The 18,548-nt window shown below is 35.1% G+C and overlaps 1 protein-coding gene across 1 annotated transcript in view; it reads left to right on the forward strand.

The window, feature by feature from the left end:
- Positions 1-308: 308 nt before the first annotated feature.
- Positions 309-18,548, forward strand: part of LOC119837327 (protein kibra) — a 67,008-nt gene continuing 48,768 nt past the window's right edge. The window contains exons 1-3 of the mRNA XM_038362860.1: positions 309-793; positions 9,281-9,390; positions 17,775-17,869. Coding sequence (XP_038218788.1) covers positions 666-793; positions 9,281-9,390; positions 17,775-17,869 — 333 coding nt within the window. The 5' untranslated portion in view covers positions 309-665. The remainder of the gene's footprint in view (positions 794-9,280; positions 9,391-17,774; positions 17,870-18,548) is intronic.

Here is an 18,548-nt window from a genome sequence, read left to right on the forward strand (position 1 = left end):
AAATGGATGTATATATATATATATATATACTTAAAAGATAGAGGCATATACAAAATGTATTCACAAAGTACAAGACAGAACATTGTAGTTGTGATCTCTACTTATAGCAGTAGGTACCTAAGCATAGCTATCTATAATGTCTACATATGCTATGGAATGCGCACCATATACGTATAGCTATGCTACGTACATATCTGCAGGGGAATCGTAAATAGACTGAATGGATATGTACCTACTTAATTTCTGCCTATACATATGTGTATCGCCGTCCATAGCTGTGATAATCTCGGTAGAGTAATTCAGCGTATAAGTATACCGGGGCCCGAAATGTAATGTAAACATTGTGGTCAAGAGGAATGCATTTAGACAGTAGGTGCTGTAGGATATTATCATGAGCCGTGATAACGTGGCGGTGAGTCCGCGCGCCTCAGTCAGCGACGCGAGTTCGCGCAAAGCGGTCGTATGTATATTCCGTGTCGGTCTAGTGACGTACGGAACTTTGTGTTCGCGTTCGCGTACGCGCCGCATTCCATCGTGGGGGCCCTTCGCCGCCATTGGCTGATCCCACGTGACGTCACTCCTCGTAATGAGGTATTCAACATGGCCGTGTAGCTAGTTCGCGAGTGTGCTTCGTTATTCGTTTGAATGGATTTAATCAGTGAAATATGCCAAGGAGACGAAACGGTGAGATACCCTTGCCCGACGGATGGGATTACGCGAGGGACTTCGACGGTAAACTCTATTTTATCGACCACAACAATAGAAAAACGACGTGGATTGACCCGCGAGACAGGTAAGTTTTCCCAAGAGAAGTGTTAACCCCTAAAGAGCCCCATGTCAAAACTTTACATTCCAATGTGATTTCTGTTGTTTCCTGATACAATTTGTGCCATGTGAGTAATTTGATTGAATGTGCATGTGTAAATCTACGCCCTTAACGACCTATAAAAGATAAACATTGACGTAAGTTAAAATAAATTGTGAAAAACAAACTGTTCTTGATGCGACTAAACTGCACTCTATCGGAAAACACGCACAACCGCGCCGATTTCACACGACATTCCACAATTGACTAACAACAAATGACCTAAACACAAATTGTGGTTATCATTTTGTTATCCTTTGGAATTCGCATTGTGCTCGGAGTCTCGTTTTCATTGGAGTCCGTTTATTTGGTGAGCGGTGTCGGAACGCGACTAATGAGGCCATGGAACTGGTTCATAGCAATGCTAGTTGAACTGGCGCAGAAATAATTCGATGAAGCGTTTATGTGTTGAATGCGAGTGTGGCGTGTTGTCTAGGTGATGCTGTTAAGTGTTTCGTAAGACGTATGTACGTAAAGCGCAATGCGTGGTGCCGGAGAGCGCGGAGGGAGATGGAATGCATTGCATAGGCAAGTTGTACGGTGTGAATGACAGGCCGTAGAATGCGGCTCGGGCCTGCGGCGATGGTCGCGCCTTTCTAAAGCGGCGCACTCCCCCTCCGTGCCCCGCAAACCCCTCAACTATCGTACCACCTCATCGAGCTGCAGGTGCTCAACACATCCCTATTAAATGCCGATCATGTCTAGTCCTATCTATTTACCATTGTTAATTCGACACCTGCATCATTGTCTTTTCGCTCATCCAGTTGAGCCACCTGCAACGAAAATATAACTGTAAAATGTACTTTGTGATCCAATTAAACAAGACAGGACTAGCTAGCTTTATCAAGGAAGTATTTAGTAGATGTCACTGCTAGAATAGGCCATTGAAACGGTAACCCGTGTATGGGTTGAAAAATTTCAAGACGAGATCATGTCTGAGCTATTCTACTCATTTTAAATGAGAATTGTGTACTTTTTATATGTTGCTGATTTCCAGTAAAATAATGGTTTGAAGATCTGCTTGTAGGAAAAACATTGTATGGTCTATATTGAACTATGATGCGATGTGAAAATCTATCTTTACGGTTTACTGTGTAAATGATACAAGTCTTTATGAACAGCGAAATTGTGAAACGGATGAAAAAAAGATAATGTTTTATTTTATTGCAGTATATTCATTCCATTATCAATAAAAAGGATTGAGGGCAGAAGAATTGTTTTTTTTACTCTACTAAAATCTTTATACCCGCATAACATGTATCGTGTGTAGTGAATAGAAGTGACGATGACACCTGATAAAATATAAAAATGTCAAAGGAGTAGCTTATTTTTCATGTTCTGTTATTATTTATACGGTTGCAGATATTGTCGTCATGTCAAACGCGAACAATAAACTGAGCAACTAAGCCAATTTATGAACGCTAAAAATAAACCGGCCATGTCCTCGTATACAACAATAATATAACCTTATAAAGAGAAACTAATTACATGCTCATGACACATTGGATCTTCGTATTCTAAGCGATATGAGTGAGCTTTATGCGTGAGGCTTCAGAAATTTTGATTATCGGCTTATTTTCGTTGTGTTTCTTGGAACTTGCGGTGTTTGTGGATAAGAAAAACGTATTATAGCGTGATGGAAGCGATCGACAGCTATGCATTGTTAATTGAGGAAAAACCATCTATTGTCTCGTTAAGTAAGGAAGTGGTGAAGACAATGATATCGTCGATTAACTACTCAGTGGGAACTTATACCCGTGCCTGTCGGCGTTTATCACTTTAATTATATCATACGAATGCATTCGCTCAGTACATTGTTCTATCTACATTCCACCGCAATGTTAACACATAATTTTATGGCGCAGGTGAAATTTTGCGTTAAAATAACAACGTACGTGGGAAAATGAGCCGTCGTTTCATTCCATTGAATTGGTTTATTTGCATGTTAGTTTTTATTTCCATACTAAATACGAGGTGTCAATTCTTACGGTAGGCGCGCCATAATAGGCTATATATTATTGTTTACTTTTTCCTTCGCAACATGGTTTGCAACTAATTTACATTTTATAAGTACTATTGGTCTTGTAACGTAGCTGTCTTCAAGATTGTGTAACATAAGTATGTGTAAAGCATCTTGTGGGCACTTCCCACGCACTACGCGCGCCTTCATGCGTGACGTTTAAGGGGCTAGGCATTTTGCTGCGTTTCTTGACATAGCTCAGGGATCTTGATCATTCTGTTATTTATAATAGTACACAGTACTGAGAGTATCGTGTTTGAATAAGTCGCATTCCAATCGTTGAGTAATGTGTAATTTAAGAAAACCCAGCAGTGCAAATAATTGCTCGAAGGGTGTGGCGGGCAAACTGAGCAATGCGGTACAATGCTCTGTGCGTTTCTCAATTATAATTATCCGGTATTGATTATATAATTGCTATGATATTAAACATTGTGTAGTTATTGTGATTAAATAAATCTAGATTTTAAGCTATTTCGACGACATATAAGTTCTTAATAACAAATTAAAGAACTACCAACAATAATAAATTTAGTGGAAAATATTAATTGGAATTTATTGTACATAATAAATTGTAAATGTGTGTATAATTAGACACACTTCAATTTTATCTATACAATTATGCGATAAAAGCAACAGTTCTCCCGTTTCTAATCAAAAATAAAATTCCATTCTTATCTATATGCGTGCCGTCACGAGGTTATTTATTCAACCGTAATGTATTTTTCATTGCTACATCTATTTATCGTGATGTACTTATATGCCCGTAAAAATAGCAATGTATAATTATAGTATTGCTATATTTAGAAAATGAAAAATGAAAACAATTGTTTATGACTGAAACGAGCAATATTGCTTTCTGTATTCCATATCTGAAATTTTATATTTCATCATTTTACTAACGGGCGTGAATTGTAGACACGATGATAATTTAACAAAATATTGCCTCCGTACATGGATTTAAGAATTTCGTGTTCAATCCGACAACTATAGGAAAACGTGTAAGAGATAATATAAAATTTAATAACCATTAATTTGATTTGCATACGGTAGCTGTTGATTATCTAGCCGACGCAGAGACGCCGGCCTCCAAAGAATGTTGCCTATAAGTAATATTTCCTCTTAATATTTCGAGACAACTTAATGGCCACTGAAGACGTGCGATTCCAATCTGTTGGATGATGGAATGAAAGCGACATTTTACCGCTATCCGACTTGGAAACATCTAATAACGTTGAAACTCGTTATTTAGAATCTTCTCCAGAAATTTTGGAATCGAATTTAACGAGGCACTTAATTAGCTATTGGTTATACATCTTCGATATGATCAGAATTGGATTATCGTGTGACATTTACATGCTTGTATTTTTAATGAATACCGTCATATTTTTAAAACTCTCGATTCATAATATCTTGATTAGGGATTTTTTATTGATTTAGTCAATCAACATCGGAATATATGTGGTTGTTTTAACTATAAAACTATTCAAGGGACACAAAATGCCGAGAGGCCACTTTGCATTGATTTTATACAAATCACTGACGAGGTATATCGTAGGCGAGATATAAAGCCACAAAAATGTACCTTGTTTCTTGGTAATAGTGCGCTGTTTGATATTACGAAGTGTTAAAACTATGTCGGTACTAGATCGTAAGCGTTTTGGAATGCAAACCACCTGTAACAGCGATAAGGTGATAGAAAACTGGCCGAGTTTACTCTAACCGTTTTAAAATGCTGGGATAGTAAATTAATTAACTCAATGAAACGGGAATATACCCTCATAATGTTATACTTGATATGCTTCTTATACGGTTTAGAAAAAACGTACTAAGGTCCTATTATATGCAATCGAGGTGAGCTCCTTTAATGGGCACAAGATTCGCTACCAATCATAAAACAATGGACTGAGGAATGTCCTACCTCGAGAGATATTCGCCGAACTTGGTCCATTCATTCAATGAACTCGATTCAATCAGGTTGTTTTGGCGATGTTCAACCATACTTTCCGGTGCAAACATTGAGGTTGATCTAATAACAATGCCACTGGAGAGGCTTAATACGTTGCTTAAAGCTTAACTTTCTATTGAAGTATCATTTGTCCTAGCGAAGCCATGATGTTGAAAACAAACATTAATTATCATTGGTGGAACAAATATTCTCAACGCGTTTAGAACTGTGACGACTGATAACATTTTATCATAGTACATTTCATTAATATTGTATATTTTAATGAAGACAAACTATTTCTCATTTCTTTTGAATTCGTTTACATAAATAATCTTAATAGTTTTCTATTAATAGCAAAGGCAAGTAAGAGAACAAGAGAGCGGACATTATGTAAATAAGATAAACATGTGATTAACTCAGGCTTTGATTTGAAACATTTGCCGTACAGTGCACAGGTTTTGTACGAATAGTAATTGACTGTTTTGAATCGTGATATTCATTACATTTTGTCGCATGCGCCGACTGTTTATTGGCGTGACGCAGCCGGCTGGTATGCATCGTGATTCAGACGGAAACCCTATATATCCAATGTTTATGTAATCCATTGCTTGTTCGTCATTTCTACAGACGGCGTGCAACAATAACTGTGCGGACAATCTCTTAAAACTTGTTTATTTGGACGATATAATTATTCGCAAAAAGAGATTGGAATTTTGTTGCTATAAAAATAACGCGCTATTAAATCACGGACGGGATCGATTCATTCCGAGTACTCGATGTTTGTCTGGGGAATGTATTCTACCGAATATAAATTCACAGAGTCCAAGCTTGAGACCTTGGGATAGTGACGTGATGCGCGTTTCAACGCTACACATATATCTGTTCACACTTGGCGCTGGAATGTCGTTTGTCAATGATCGAATATCGCGTGACGTCAGAGCGTCACATTAGCTGCCATTGCGCATGCCATCTCCACATAATGACTGCTTTTCAGCTACTTCTGGGCCAATTTGGGGGGATAAATTCAGTTATCGGTGATGACGTAAGGCACAAAGAATGTTTATATCTGCGGTTGCTTTAATGCACGCCACGTTCGGTTCAGATACGAATTTTTATATCCATGTATTGGATCATCCGGTCGGCATGCTTCGTCGAGCTCATTGCGATTGTGTTAAATTTGATTATAACTGCGTTGAATGTTTTATGCCATCGTTTTGGAATGCGAGAGGAAATCACGTTGACCCCTAACACACTTCCTTTTTCGGAACGGAAAGTCTGTGTTATATCTTGTCCCTGAGCTTTGTATTGTTTCAACGGAATATACATGGCCGATAATAAGAATGTGACATCACTGTGTTGTTCCTGTGACACATTTTCGATAATTTTAAGAATCCAGACCGGGGCAATGTACTCAATGGACGAAATAAAATAATTGTGATTGTTCAGAAACCGAAGACCAAGGAATGTGCATTATACGGGCTATTCGGATTAAAATATTTCCCGGGCGGTATTTATAGAGCGCAAGTAGGTGTGCGTGTCCGTCTGTTGGTCGGTCGATGTGTGAGACAGCGTGGCACCGCCCTCGACCAGCAGACGTGCTCGAAGTTTTGGCGCAATCCAGGATTTGGCAATATATTAACGCGGACATCGATCTTTACCAATACGAAGCGATCTCTCTTGGCAATTTTGCGAGAAACTTGTGAAATTGTATGTTCCGATGCGGATTAATAAATTTAAGCGCGTTTGTAAACAACATCTCATTTTAATTCTGTCAATTATATAGCGCCGTATAAAGAAAAGACGATAAATAGAAATCTTTGTGGGGGACTTGTCACGACATCGCATCTCACCTGAAGGTATGTCGTAAAATGTGTCGGTACGTTTAATAAAATAACCTAAAGCGGGTGGCAACTTTCGCAGTACTATTTGTGGCAGGCGGCAGTACGTTGGCCTCCTGTTTGTCGTTTTCCGAAGACTTGCATTGATGTTTAGTGCAACATGAACACTAAAATATAATATTTACTTAGATTTCCACAAATGTGGTAGGCAATCGTTCAAATTACTACATAACCAAGTACAGATAATTTAGCCAGGAAAATATGCCGGTCGTCCGATTTTGTGTTAAATTTACGCTTGTAAGTGTTTTTTTTTTATTTTGTAAAAAAGTAAACGTACGCAATTTTGACAGTTAAACGAAAAATTACAAAAAAATAAAAAAAATAATAAAATAATCCAGTCACATTCCTATAATTACTTACGTTCATTTTATTATCGTCATGAAATATGACCAAAAAATTACTTAAATGTCACTAAGCATGACGTATCGCGATAGGAAATATAAGCAATTATTATCACGTGTTTACACATGCATCACAGCTTAAATATTCTATCATATCACAAACATACTTGGATTGATAGAAATCGGCACATTTTTCAGCAAAATCATCAATTAGTTCTTATAATGTCGCATATTTTTTATCAAACATTCATTGGTTTAGTATTATATGATTCATTTTCTAATCTGTATATTCTCTACAAAAGGATGACTTACAATGAATAAAGAAAGTTGAGATCCGTAATTTTATAGAAAACGTTATAACCGCAAACTTGATACAATAAACCTTTAAAAACTTTCATTTAACATGCTTTGCAACATTTAAATTAAGTAAGTGAACGCAAAATATCACCGGATTACGTAAGAAATTGGTACTAAAGAGCTCGAGAGGTTGTTTACTAAAATTATAGCGACAATAAAAATTCCTTCGCGTTTGATTGGAATCAGTGTGTCTCACACGGGCCCGCGCCTGTGTGTGTAAACGTTTAGGTGTGTGCGATTAGGGATTCCGTGACACGGGTCACCGTTTCCAAGAACTCGACTCGTCTTGATGTCCCGCTGACAGGACTGGTTTTGTCGTTCTACCACTATGAAGAAACATTGTAATGTCTACCCATCCCTTTCTAACTTGCGCTAGAAGTATAGCCGTCTCTGTTTGCGCGTTGCATTGGATGCGCACACGCACGCACCCTCTATCCCCTCGCCTCGATAAGACCGATCACGAATGCTTTCGGTAGCAGTGAGGAGTAACGAATTTCCATTGAAGATTTGTCGTGTAAACTGGATGTTATGTAAATACTTGGGCAATTCGAATGAAAATAAAATCGCTGCTTAATATCATCTGATATTACGCTCACTTTCTTTTTGTTACTTCGATGTTATTAAGCGTCATTATGGCTTGAATGTTCCTCTAAATTGTCCCATTAATACTTTCACAGCTGACGGTAGCTTGACATGAGAGCATCGAATTATACATTACTGGGTGTATCATTACACTCCAGCTACTGTCGAATACTTGCGAGAAGCCAATAATTCGGAATTCGAACGTCACGCAAACGAAATGTCAGTTTAAAAAGCTCTTGACATGAAGTAGGTAATTGCACTCAATTTAGCTGCAAGCTGACACATTCAATCTTTTATCATAAAGTGCATTGATATAACTCGAGATATGGCTAAATTAAAGGTAACGTTTCTTTTATTTACCACTGCCTTGACCCAAGCGTGTTTGACATTTGTGAAATATCATAAAATTTAACTTCACAAGAGGACGTGTTCGCGGCGTCTACTCAGGATATGCAAATGTGATACCCGGCGACTATACAAAGTTTTTGTTGTAATTCTCTGCAAGTAGCTGGCGCCTGCGCACCACGCCCCGACTGCTTCTGAACCCGTTACCAGCTATCAATAATTACTCTAGCCATTATCTCCACCTAGCAAAGCCAGTTCGTGCTTGAAAACGCCCTCCGATACCATAGGAATGCTATTTTAGCTTATAGAAAATGCCTTTGATTTCCTGTCTTGGACTTATTGAACTTAGTACTGGATGCGATAAATTTTTCATTATTAGTTTTGCTGTTATCTTGTAGGAATATAATTGAAGAGGAAACTTTATAAACTAGAATGCCTACTTGGGTAGGCTTTCTATTATTATATATATATTCAGGCGACTGTATTTACAATGAATGTACTGAATTTTGTGACATTAATATTTGTACAAAACATGCTATGTATGAAATGAGGAAACTATATTCAATATCAGTCGTTTTTGTATTAATTCCAAGTAAAATAGCAAGGGTCAAATTACGATCCAAATGTATGCAGGTGTTGAGCTATTTTAAATAACGTAATGATTATGGGAAACCGGCCGCAATACAGATAAAATTTAATACATTACTAAAGTAAACACGAATCTGTTGTTACAACACTAACTAGTCAAAATTATCCGAGAGTATAATCATAGGGTTTGGCTGTTTCTTTAATGATACGTAGTGGCTGTAATAACTTTCGTGAGAACTGACGGTATGGGAAGCCATTAGGGCAATAATTGGGTTATATAATTACTGGAATAACGTGCTCGATGATATCGATATGTGAGGTGTACATTGATTGTTTCAGATACACAAAGCCACAGTCGTTTGCGGACTGCATCGGCAATGAACTGCCGCTTGGCTGGGAAGAGGCTTACGATCCTCAGATCGGGCCATATTACATCAACCATGTCAATCGTGAGTATGATTTACTTTCTTTATTGTGGCCCAATGTATGTATTGAATCCGGCAATTGTAATTGTTCTTATCTAAAAGATAGGATTGTAGCAGAATGTCGGTAAAATATTTAAATAACATGGGAAAAGATGAAAAGATCAAATTGTAAAATAGTATTATTTTATACTCAGTCAGGAGTTTGTACAAAGACGTCATACGACATGATATTGTTGCAGGAAATGTAATTTTTATTTTGGTAAAACATCGTAGTTTCATATGAATAACACGAAATTGGTGACAGTAGCAGTGTCCTTGGATGTCTATTTATGTATGATATTGCTCTGCGATATCCTAAATTTTTATATATTGTAGGTTCTTTACGGAATTCACTGCTACCTGGCCTACGCTATGTTGTAAATACTAAATTACATTGACTCACTTATTGTTACCACAGGAATTTAAATTGATTTTAATAGTTCCTACTCATTACTTATGCTGAATATTTATCAACTAAAATAATCGTCTTAGTGTCTTTTATTTCATACGTAGGGTATAATAGAATTTCATTGTAAAACTAAAGCATCGGAATGATTTAAATGTTATTCAGTTCTTGTGCAAATATAATGCTATTTATAGAAGATGTTCTTGTTAAAATGATAAATGTGTCTGTGGTCCTACGTTTGATTCTAAAAGAACAATCTAGAGATTCTTACCCGGTCGGTTACAGCACTTGTTTATAATGTCCCTGATAGCCTATTTGACAGATTTGGACATATACTTTCAGGCATTTCTGTCCTACATAGATGATATATTCAGAATATATTCAGAGCCTGTGAAACTGACCTTAAGGTCAGAGCACGAGAGGTTTAAGTGAAGTCCCGTGTCCCGTACTCGGGTATGGGGCAGATGATGTACATCTGTTTCACTGATCGATTTTCTTTATAGACAAGTAGGTAATCAGCCTTCTGTGTCCTGCCAGACCGAGACTTTTTTTTTATTGTCCCCACCAGGAATTGAACCCAGGACCTCTCGGTTCTACGCTCACGCCTTTACCAAGGAGGCGGTCATGACGAAAACGAGAGGTTTATCATCTATTTATTAGTAGAGACATTTCTCATAAATCACATTGGATTGCTCTCAAATATAAGATCTATAGGGAATACGGTCGCGGACTGCCAATGGGCAATGTTTTGTGCCGTGCAATTGTCAGTGGCTCGAATTAAATATCATTTACTAACGAATCCAAAATGGCGACTGAAAAATGCTCGACACCGGGGGGCTTATAAGGGCCGTGGTGTTTACGTTATGTTGTATGAATTATTGAGCAGTTTGATTCATGTCTAGCTAGATATGTTGCCTTTTTAAGTTAAGTTTAACTATTTGCAGAATTTACATTGTAAATTGCGTGGTTACGGTGGTATGTATAGGCTTTAATCAGTTTGTTATTTCGGGATTGGCTGTAGATTAATGTAGAATCTTCTAGAACGTTGGTATTGTTTCTATAGGAACTTGATAAATTAACCTACTAACTAGATATCGGCCTTCTTAAATTTGCTAAATAGGACTTCTGAAAAGAAAACAAAATATAAAAAATCAGCGTCTTTACTAATTAGCCCGCTATCTAGGCTTCGAGCAATTACCAGGTTAATAAAAAATGTTACATCTTTTTGTGCCCGTACTGGTATCCGACGGGTACGCAACGCGCAATACAATAAGTTTCATGTTTTTTTCCATCTTAAATGCCGTTTTAAATTTCATAGTCACATGCTGCTTGTGAAATTCCATATTAATTATATCGAAAACATAAACTGGTTTCGTGATTCATCATCAACATTAATTTATAAAGAGGGTCGTGTGTATAAATCTATGTATTGCGTCGATCGATTTATTTTTTAGGGTATTTTTTAAGGTGATCCATGGTAGATATATTCATGTAAATGCGATAGAGTGGTATAGATATCTATGAATTTATAATTTTAAATCCTACTAGTCCTACTAATCCTATCCTACTATATTATTATAAATGCGAAAGTTTGAAAGGATGTGTGTGCGTTTGTTGCTCTTTCACACAAAAACTACTGAACCGATTGCAGTGGAATTTGCTACGTAGACAGCTGGACAACTGGAATAACATATAAGCAACTTTTTTTCCCGATATTCCTACGGGATACGGACTTACGCGGGTGAGACCGCGGGGCGCAGATAGTTATCTATACTATTGGAAATTAAATGTATTGAGAATTATACTTATATATGCACAATACGAAGTACTGAACGCATTTTATAAGACGAAATAGCGTTAGAATTGTCTCTTAGAAATAACTTAGGACTGTGTTTAAATTGCCAACATGTATTAGGTATTAGTATTAACCTGTTTATTGGTGTTTCCTTTGACAGAAAAATAATAACATGTAGTGTATTAGTCTTTCCCTGTTTCTTTACAGATATAACTTTTTTAGTCTACATTTTTGAGATGAATCTTTTGAGGAATCATTCACTCGCGGTTATTATTTAAAAATTTAATTATTTTGCCAATTAAGTATTGTTTTTGTGTGGTTCATAATGTATTCAATTAATAAGATGCGATAAAATCGCGATGTGCATTTATTTGAATGTTAATAAGAATTTTTCGTTTTATTGTATTACTATGAACGATTACAAAAATGTCATAAATTTTTAAAACGGTCATAATACTGAATATCAATGTATGTTTAATATGAACATAACTTTTTTTTTACAATTTTGGTCTGATAAATTTTTTTAAACCTCCGTTTATTTTAAAGACTCATAAGATTTCTATATTCTAGGGTAAACACATTATAACTTAAAGTTCAGTATCTAAACAGTTAAGTATTTGTAAAATGAATATTAATTTAAATGGTTTGTTCTGTGTGTGTTTCTCTTAAGTGTGAATTGAAATAAATCTTTAAAACAAAATTTTGCTTTTAGACTTGTTTTGCATAATATGTATAAAATTTCGCAAATTAACATTTGAGGCATTAAGATAGATTTATGGGGATCGATAAAAACTGTGAAAATTATAGAAATTAGGTTAATAATTAATTTAAGTTATAATGCAGTAAAACAAAATGACCATATTGATCTATTGCTATTGATTCAAATAAAGGGGACTTTTTTAACATTAAAAAATGAACTTTTTTTATGTTAAAAAAGTTTATTTTTTAACATAATAAATAGGTATACCTGTCTATTATGTTAAAAAAGTAGCAGGACTGAAGTCTCTTATACATCTAAACTAATATTACAAAGGGGAACCATTTGTGTTTTTATGTGTATGTTTGCAATGCTTTCACAAAAAAATTACTGGGCAGATTTCAAAAATAATCTCACCATTAGAGAGCTGCATCTTCACTAATTGGCATAAGCTTTATATGCACTACGGGTGTAGCCGAGGCAGACCACTGGTCATAATATAAGTCAAGCACAAATCACGAAAATGGGCCAAATATAGTCCGATTAAAAGCAATTTACATTTCTGACCATTAAAACAATATCCATAGTTTTTAATATTTACATCTCCTGCGTATTAATCGAAGATACACCTAGAGGCTCGAACAGAGCTTTCCCTGTATTAAATCGCCTTAATTACTGGGCTAACGAGGCATAACAGTTATATTTATTGATACACACAAATTCGAGCAAGTGACGTAAATTTCCCTACATTTATAGTTGTGTCTTGGTACCATTATCATAAGCAACGTGCTACATACCGGAGTTTGTTGGTACTGAATAAATTGTAGGCTTTACAGCTAACTGTTTCGCGTTGACAATGACTTTACCGTTTGGGGATTGCTGCCGTATTGTAGTACCTTATGTAATTGAAAAGAGATTTCAAATTGGAATAGAGTAATGACATATTGATAAAAGACTTAAGACTGCATAGGTACACTGCAATAGATAACTTTTCTATTTGAGTCTATATTGGTTTCTAATTGTACTGCTTTATTTTGTTACTCTTAAATAACACAGAAATTGTATAATCGGGTACAATAAAAATTCTATCTAATCTATTTTAAATCTATAGCTTACGAAATGTGTCGAAATCCAGCCGCTCGCCGCTAAAATGCAGCTAACCTAAAAGATGCATAGATGATTATTCATAGTTAATGTACGAAGTCGTTAGTGTAATTATTCAGCTCGCCCTAGCTCATAAGTTATAGCCCGAGGCACATTTTTCGCTTCATGCCTTATAAATATAAGTTAAAACACTCGTTTCCCAGTATTGAGATACAATCTTGATGGGTTTCAAATATGTAGGCCTGGCCATTTTCTAGAACATGAAATAATTGCGTTTGGATGTGAGAATCTGCTGGTTTTATATTAACGTTCGGTTTATTTTACAAGTATAACAGAACGCACGTCATTGATTTATCGCAACGATCATTAACATTTTTCTTTACGAATTCGATGAAATATGACAATATCAGCGAATCGGCTACAATGAATATCAGATTCTAGAACCAGTTCCTAAATTAAATGTTTAAATCACAATTAATAAACATGTAGATACAATTAACGTAATTGTTTCTTGATACGTTGGTAATTGTAGAAATCATTATTTCACCATTAGATATAATAATATTTATTAATTCTCTAACGTAAAAAATACTAGCACTGTCTAATTGCATGCCACTGCTCTCATGCCTACATCTTAATGGACAGAAATATATGACTCCGTCGCATTTAAAATTATATGATACTATAAGTATTTATTAATGAAAGATATATATTAAATAATTATAAAGTACAAAATGTTACATGACCACTTGAGATACTACATATTACGTCAAATACCTCCTCTATTTCGCAATTTATTCGCGTTGTTTATCAGTAATCTGGTATGTATCCCTATACTCGTGAAGTTACAATTTGCGTTTTAATTTTGCTATGCTCAGGAATTCTTGGCGTTTAAAATTACGACGTGAAATCGTATCTTGCCTTCTCAAATCATAGTTTGTTTTTTTTTATTGCTTATCACAAATGAGATTTACGAGGCAATTTATAATGTTAAAGTATATCATGTATTATGAAATATTTTTCACTCGAAGGATCGAGTTGTAGTAAATGTTACGAAAATTGCTGATTACATTAAATATTAGTGAACCATAATCTAAAAATTCTACAAAAACTGATCTTGCCCATAACAAATGACTCAAATCCACAATCTATAAGCTTTTAAATATTATTTCACCCAACTGACATTAAGGATTAAGAAACATTAAAATAAATTCATTCTTTTTTCAATATGATAACGATAAAGAAAAAAAAAAACGATAACTATATATGCACGATGTCCCATCTTAAATTTGTCATTCTTAATCCGAAGTACGAAGCTAGTATCCGAAGATATCCCAATTACATACAAGTTGAGAAAAATGAAAAAAAAACAAACAATCGAATGGCATCAAAATTTTGTCTCATTTCTTAATAGAAGTCATATAAAGGCCTGCATAAAAACGCATACAGAGTCCGCAGCAATAATCATACACTCCGCATACCAGAGGCACTCGGCTACGGCGTGACATCCAAAGTGCGGTGATCTTCCAATTATTGCTCTCAATTCTGGACTCGCAAGGCCACTGAGTGATTGCCACTGGAACAGATTAGATCGACAATTGAACTGATGGTGGAGGGATTCGTGAATTCTTATGGCTTTCTGGTGAATTACACAGTTGAAGAACATACATTAATTTTTATTTATTTAGTGATATTCAATTATTTAACAAATATTACATTTATACCAGATAATATTAACACTGTAGTTTAATTTAACTCATTTAGTGTAGTCTGATTGGGTAGACATAGAATATAATTCTTCTTATTTACCCACGCTGATACAATGAAAATCCTAAACATACTGATTTTAGAGGAATTCTAAACACATATTCCATCCATTGTTTCATTATTGTCTAATTTAAAGTCTAGCCTTATTAATTGTGAAGCTAAAAATGTCGCCTTTCGTTCCTAATTAAAACAACGCATGAATCATCTAATTCTGATGTCTTTGTATTTAATTCGCAGAGCGAACTTCCGTTACTTGTTAATAAATGCACGTTGAATCATCAGAAACGAGAATGATTATTATATTAAATTACAAATTTCATGTTTTTGCAAATGTCAGCCACATTGCCGCTGATCTTTAAATTCTTTAACAATTACGAAACGCGTTATCGCATTAAAGGATTTAGAATGTCATAAATATATATTATAATTAAAAACATTTGAATGGTTGAAATTGTTATAGCGTGATTTATTTAAATTATGACAAGCATTAATATCACAGCTATACAGACTCAATGAAACATCGTGCGAAGAAAGCTTATAAAAAAATGGAAGCAGCTATAAGTACATATCGGAATCTGGCCATTCCACTTGAATGACCGGAGGTCTACAAAACACTAAGCGCGTTTAAAAATCACGTATCTCATAATAATTCAGTAAGGATCCACCATCACCAAGTATAATAAACTATATCGAAGTTAATCCGGACGTGATGGGAATGACAGCTCGTGAAAGTCGTATAATTTATTGGGAAAAACTTTAAAATAGGACCCCACAAGTAGCTTGGGAACATTCATCAATGTATATAGATTTTTTTTCGAGTAGGATGTCATTGTTTAGACGGATTACTTTCAAGTAATGAAGATGATTAAAGATTGTTATGGGTGGAGTTTTCTATCTATTGGTAAAAGTTCTTATGCGTATACAAAATCTATGATATCTACATAATTTTATGGTATAGAATGAATGAGTTTACCAATTTCAATAACATTCCCATTAAGTCCGCGTTAAAACAGTACTCACAAATCCCGTAGCAGTTAAATGCTATTTATACGGTACTGCAACAGCGGGTATAATATATAGGCAATTTAAAATTTAAATCTAGAAAACAATTTCGCTATCGCATTCCATTCTATATTGAATATTAGTTAAACATTTTGCGGTGTCTAGGTTAAAACAACAACGCAAATATTGCCAATATGTGGGTAAACTGGTTGTACCAGATTCTCAATTCAACATTCGAAATAACTAGCCACATAGAAATAAGAGTTTATGTTGATACGAAAATATGTCGCCCCTTGCGCTTGTTTTTTGTGCATTGCCTTCAATGAAATCTTTAGGATTGCTGGGATGGTGTGTTTTATTTGATCAGGTTTTGATCCTTCGTTGGCATTTGTTCGTTTACGTTTTCTTTTGTATTTGTGATTCGGGTATTGCGTTATATTATTTAAGAAGTTTTGTGCATTTTGTTTCTACTGCAATTTATATGTGTTGCGCGGAAATTCTTGTGTTATTTTTATATTAACGGCTCTAACGTTTGCATTACTTATATCAGTAGAACAGAACGATTAGCACTAAGTTAGTGTTCCTTTCTATTGTACAAATATTTGTACCTGCAGAGTAAGTTGTAGTCAAATCATCCTGTTTTTCTTCTTATCCGTGGCCTTCATCATCTAAATAGAGACGGATTCTGCCTCCTTAGAAAGATTTAATCCCACAATCGCAGCTATAGAATGCTCAGTGTTTATATCACTTTGAATAAAACTATGCATTATGCAAACGAATTCAACCTGATTAACTTTCAACACAACTATCGGAATCAAGGTTCGCTGGTACTTTAACATATCGATATTATAGTTTGTATACGAAACATGTTTTTTGCGACAAGATTGTGTATTTACAAACTCATTGAAATGCTCCATTTTCGGTAGTGGACTAGAACTTTCACGACCATTTTGTTTTGGTATTCTGTCATTTATCGTTATTTAAATACCGGTTTTGCTTTTTTAAACGCAATTTAAAAAAGTTTGCTTCCGTAATCTTTTGAATTATATAATTGGTCACGCGTTTTTTTGATTATTTCTCCCAAATTGCCGAAAATTTTATATATAATATTATAAGGAAACTCCACAAACCGTTTTTGATACTTCACAGAATAATAATATAAAAGTTCACGTACTATGAACTCGATAAAGTTGCGTCTGTTTGGAACATTCCCATATTTTACATTGTAGCCATAACACTGCGTTATTATCTACAGTTTATTTCATGTTATCAATTCATAAGTATCTGCTTGAGTGAATAGTTAGGCTGTGTTCATGAATGATCTATTGAAGAAATAATGTATATCGCTTTTGGGTAACCTTCTATGTATACAATTGAGGTTAAAAGATAGATCTGTAGTATCGATTTATATTTTGCTAAAGGCCAAAATATTTGTCTTTCCAAGTGTCTTGAGGTTGCGTTTTTTCCATTAAAATAGCAGTTAAAATGTCTACATATTTAGTACTCATTTTATTCTACATCGACATTGTTAGTAAATATCAAATAAGCAATAAGAGAAAACATGGATTCCATTAATAGTCGTAATTTATCCTCAACAGAGGTGACGCAGTTGGAAGACCCGAGGTTGGAATGGCTGAGTATACAAGAGGCGATGTTGAGGGACTACCTCCACACCGCGCAGGAAGCTTTGGAGGTGAGTTGTAGATCTAATTAATTTAGTCAATCTATGTCATGAATATAGAAATATGAAACGGCTAACGTATCTTGTAGAGTTCTGGTTAATGCTACATATTTATGAAGAAAATACTTAAGTTTTTAGGTTTGTCAGTTTTGAAAATGAAATGAAAATTCTTTATTGCGTAAAAAAATCAAAAAATAAGCAAGCGTACAAAAAATATTTAATTCGCAAAGGGCGGCCTTATCGCTAGGTAGCGATCTCTACCAGTTTTACAAGTTAACATTGGTGTATTCTTGATAGATTCATAATTAAATATTATGTGTTATACATATCCAATATTATATTTAAGTACGGGTTAAACGCCAAATTCTCCGGTTCTCGCTTTATCCGATTAACGAAAAAACATGCTAAAACTTCACGACTACTTAAAAAATTAAGGACTAATAAGATAAGAAAGCGGTGGACCCATTCCTTTGTCAGTTTAGATAGCTGTTCTTAATTTCACTTAAAAATTCATTAAAACTTTCAGTTCAAGAATCTGAGTAAGCGCCTAACTAACGTGCTTTGAGAAAGTCGAGTTTAATTCTAGAACTACCATCGCATTCGTTTTTGTTATATCCATCTAGTGTGAAATAAATCCACTGAACGTAAATACCTTCAGTTTCTCTCAGAATCCTATTTCAACAATTACAAG

This window comes from Zerene cesonia, chromosome 27 (genome assembly GCF_012273895.1).
Source record: "Zerene cesonia ecotype Mississippi chromosome 27, Zerene_cesonia_1.1, whole genome shotgun sequence".
Taxonomy (NCBI): Eukaryota; Metazoa; Arthropoda; class Insecta; order Lepidoptera; family Pieridae; genus Zerene; species Zerene cesonia.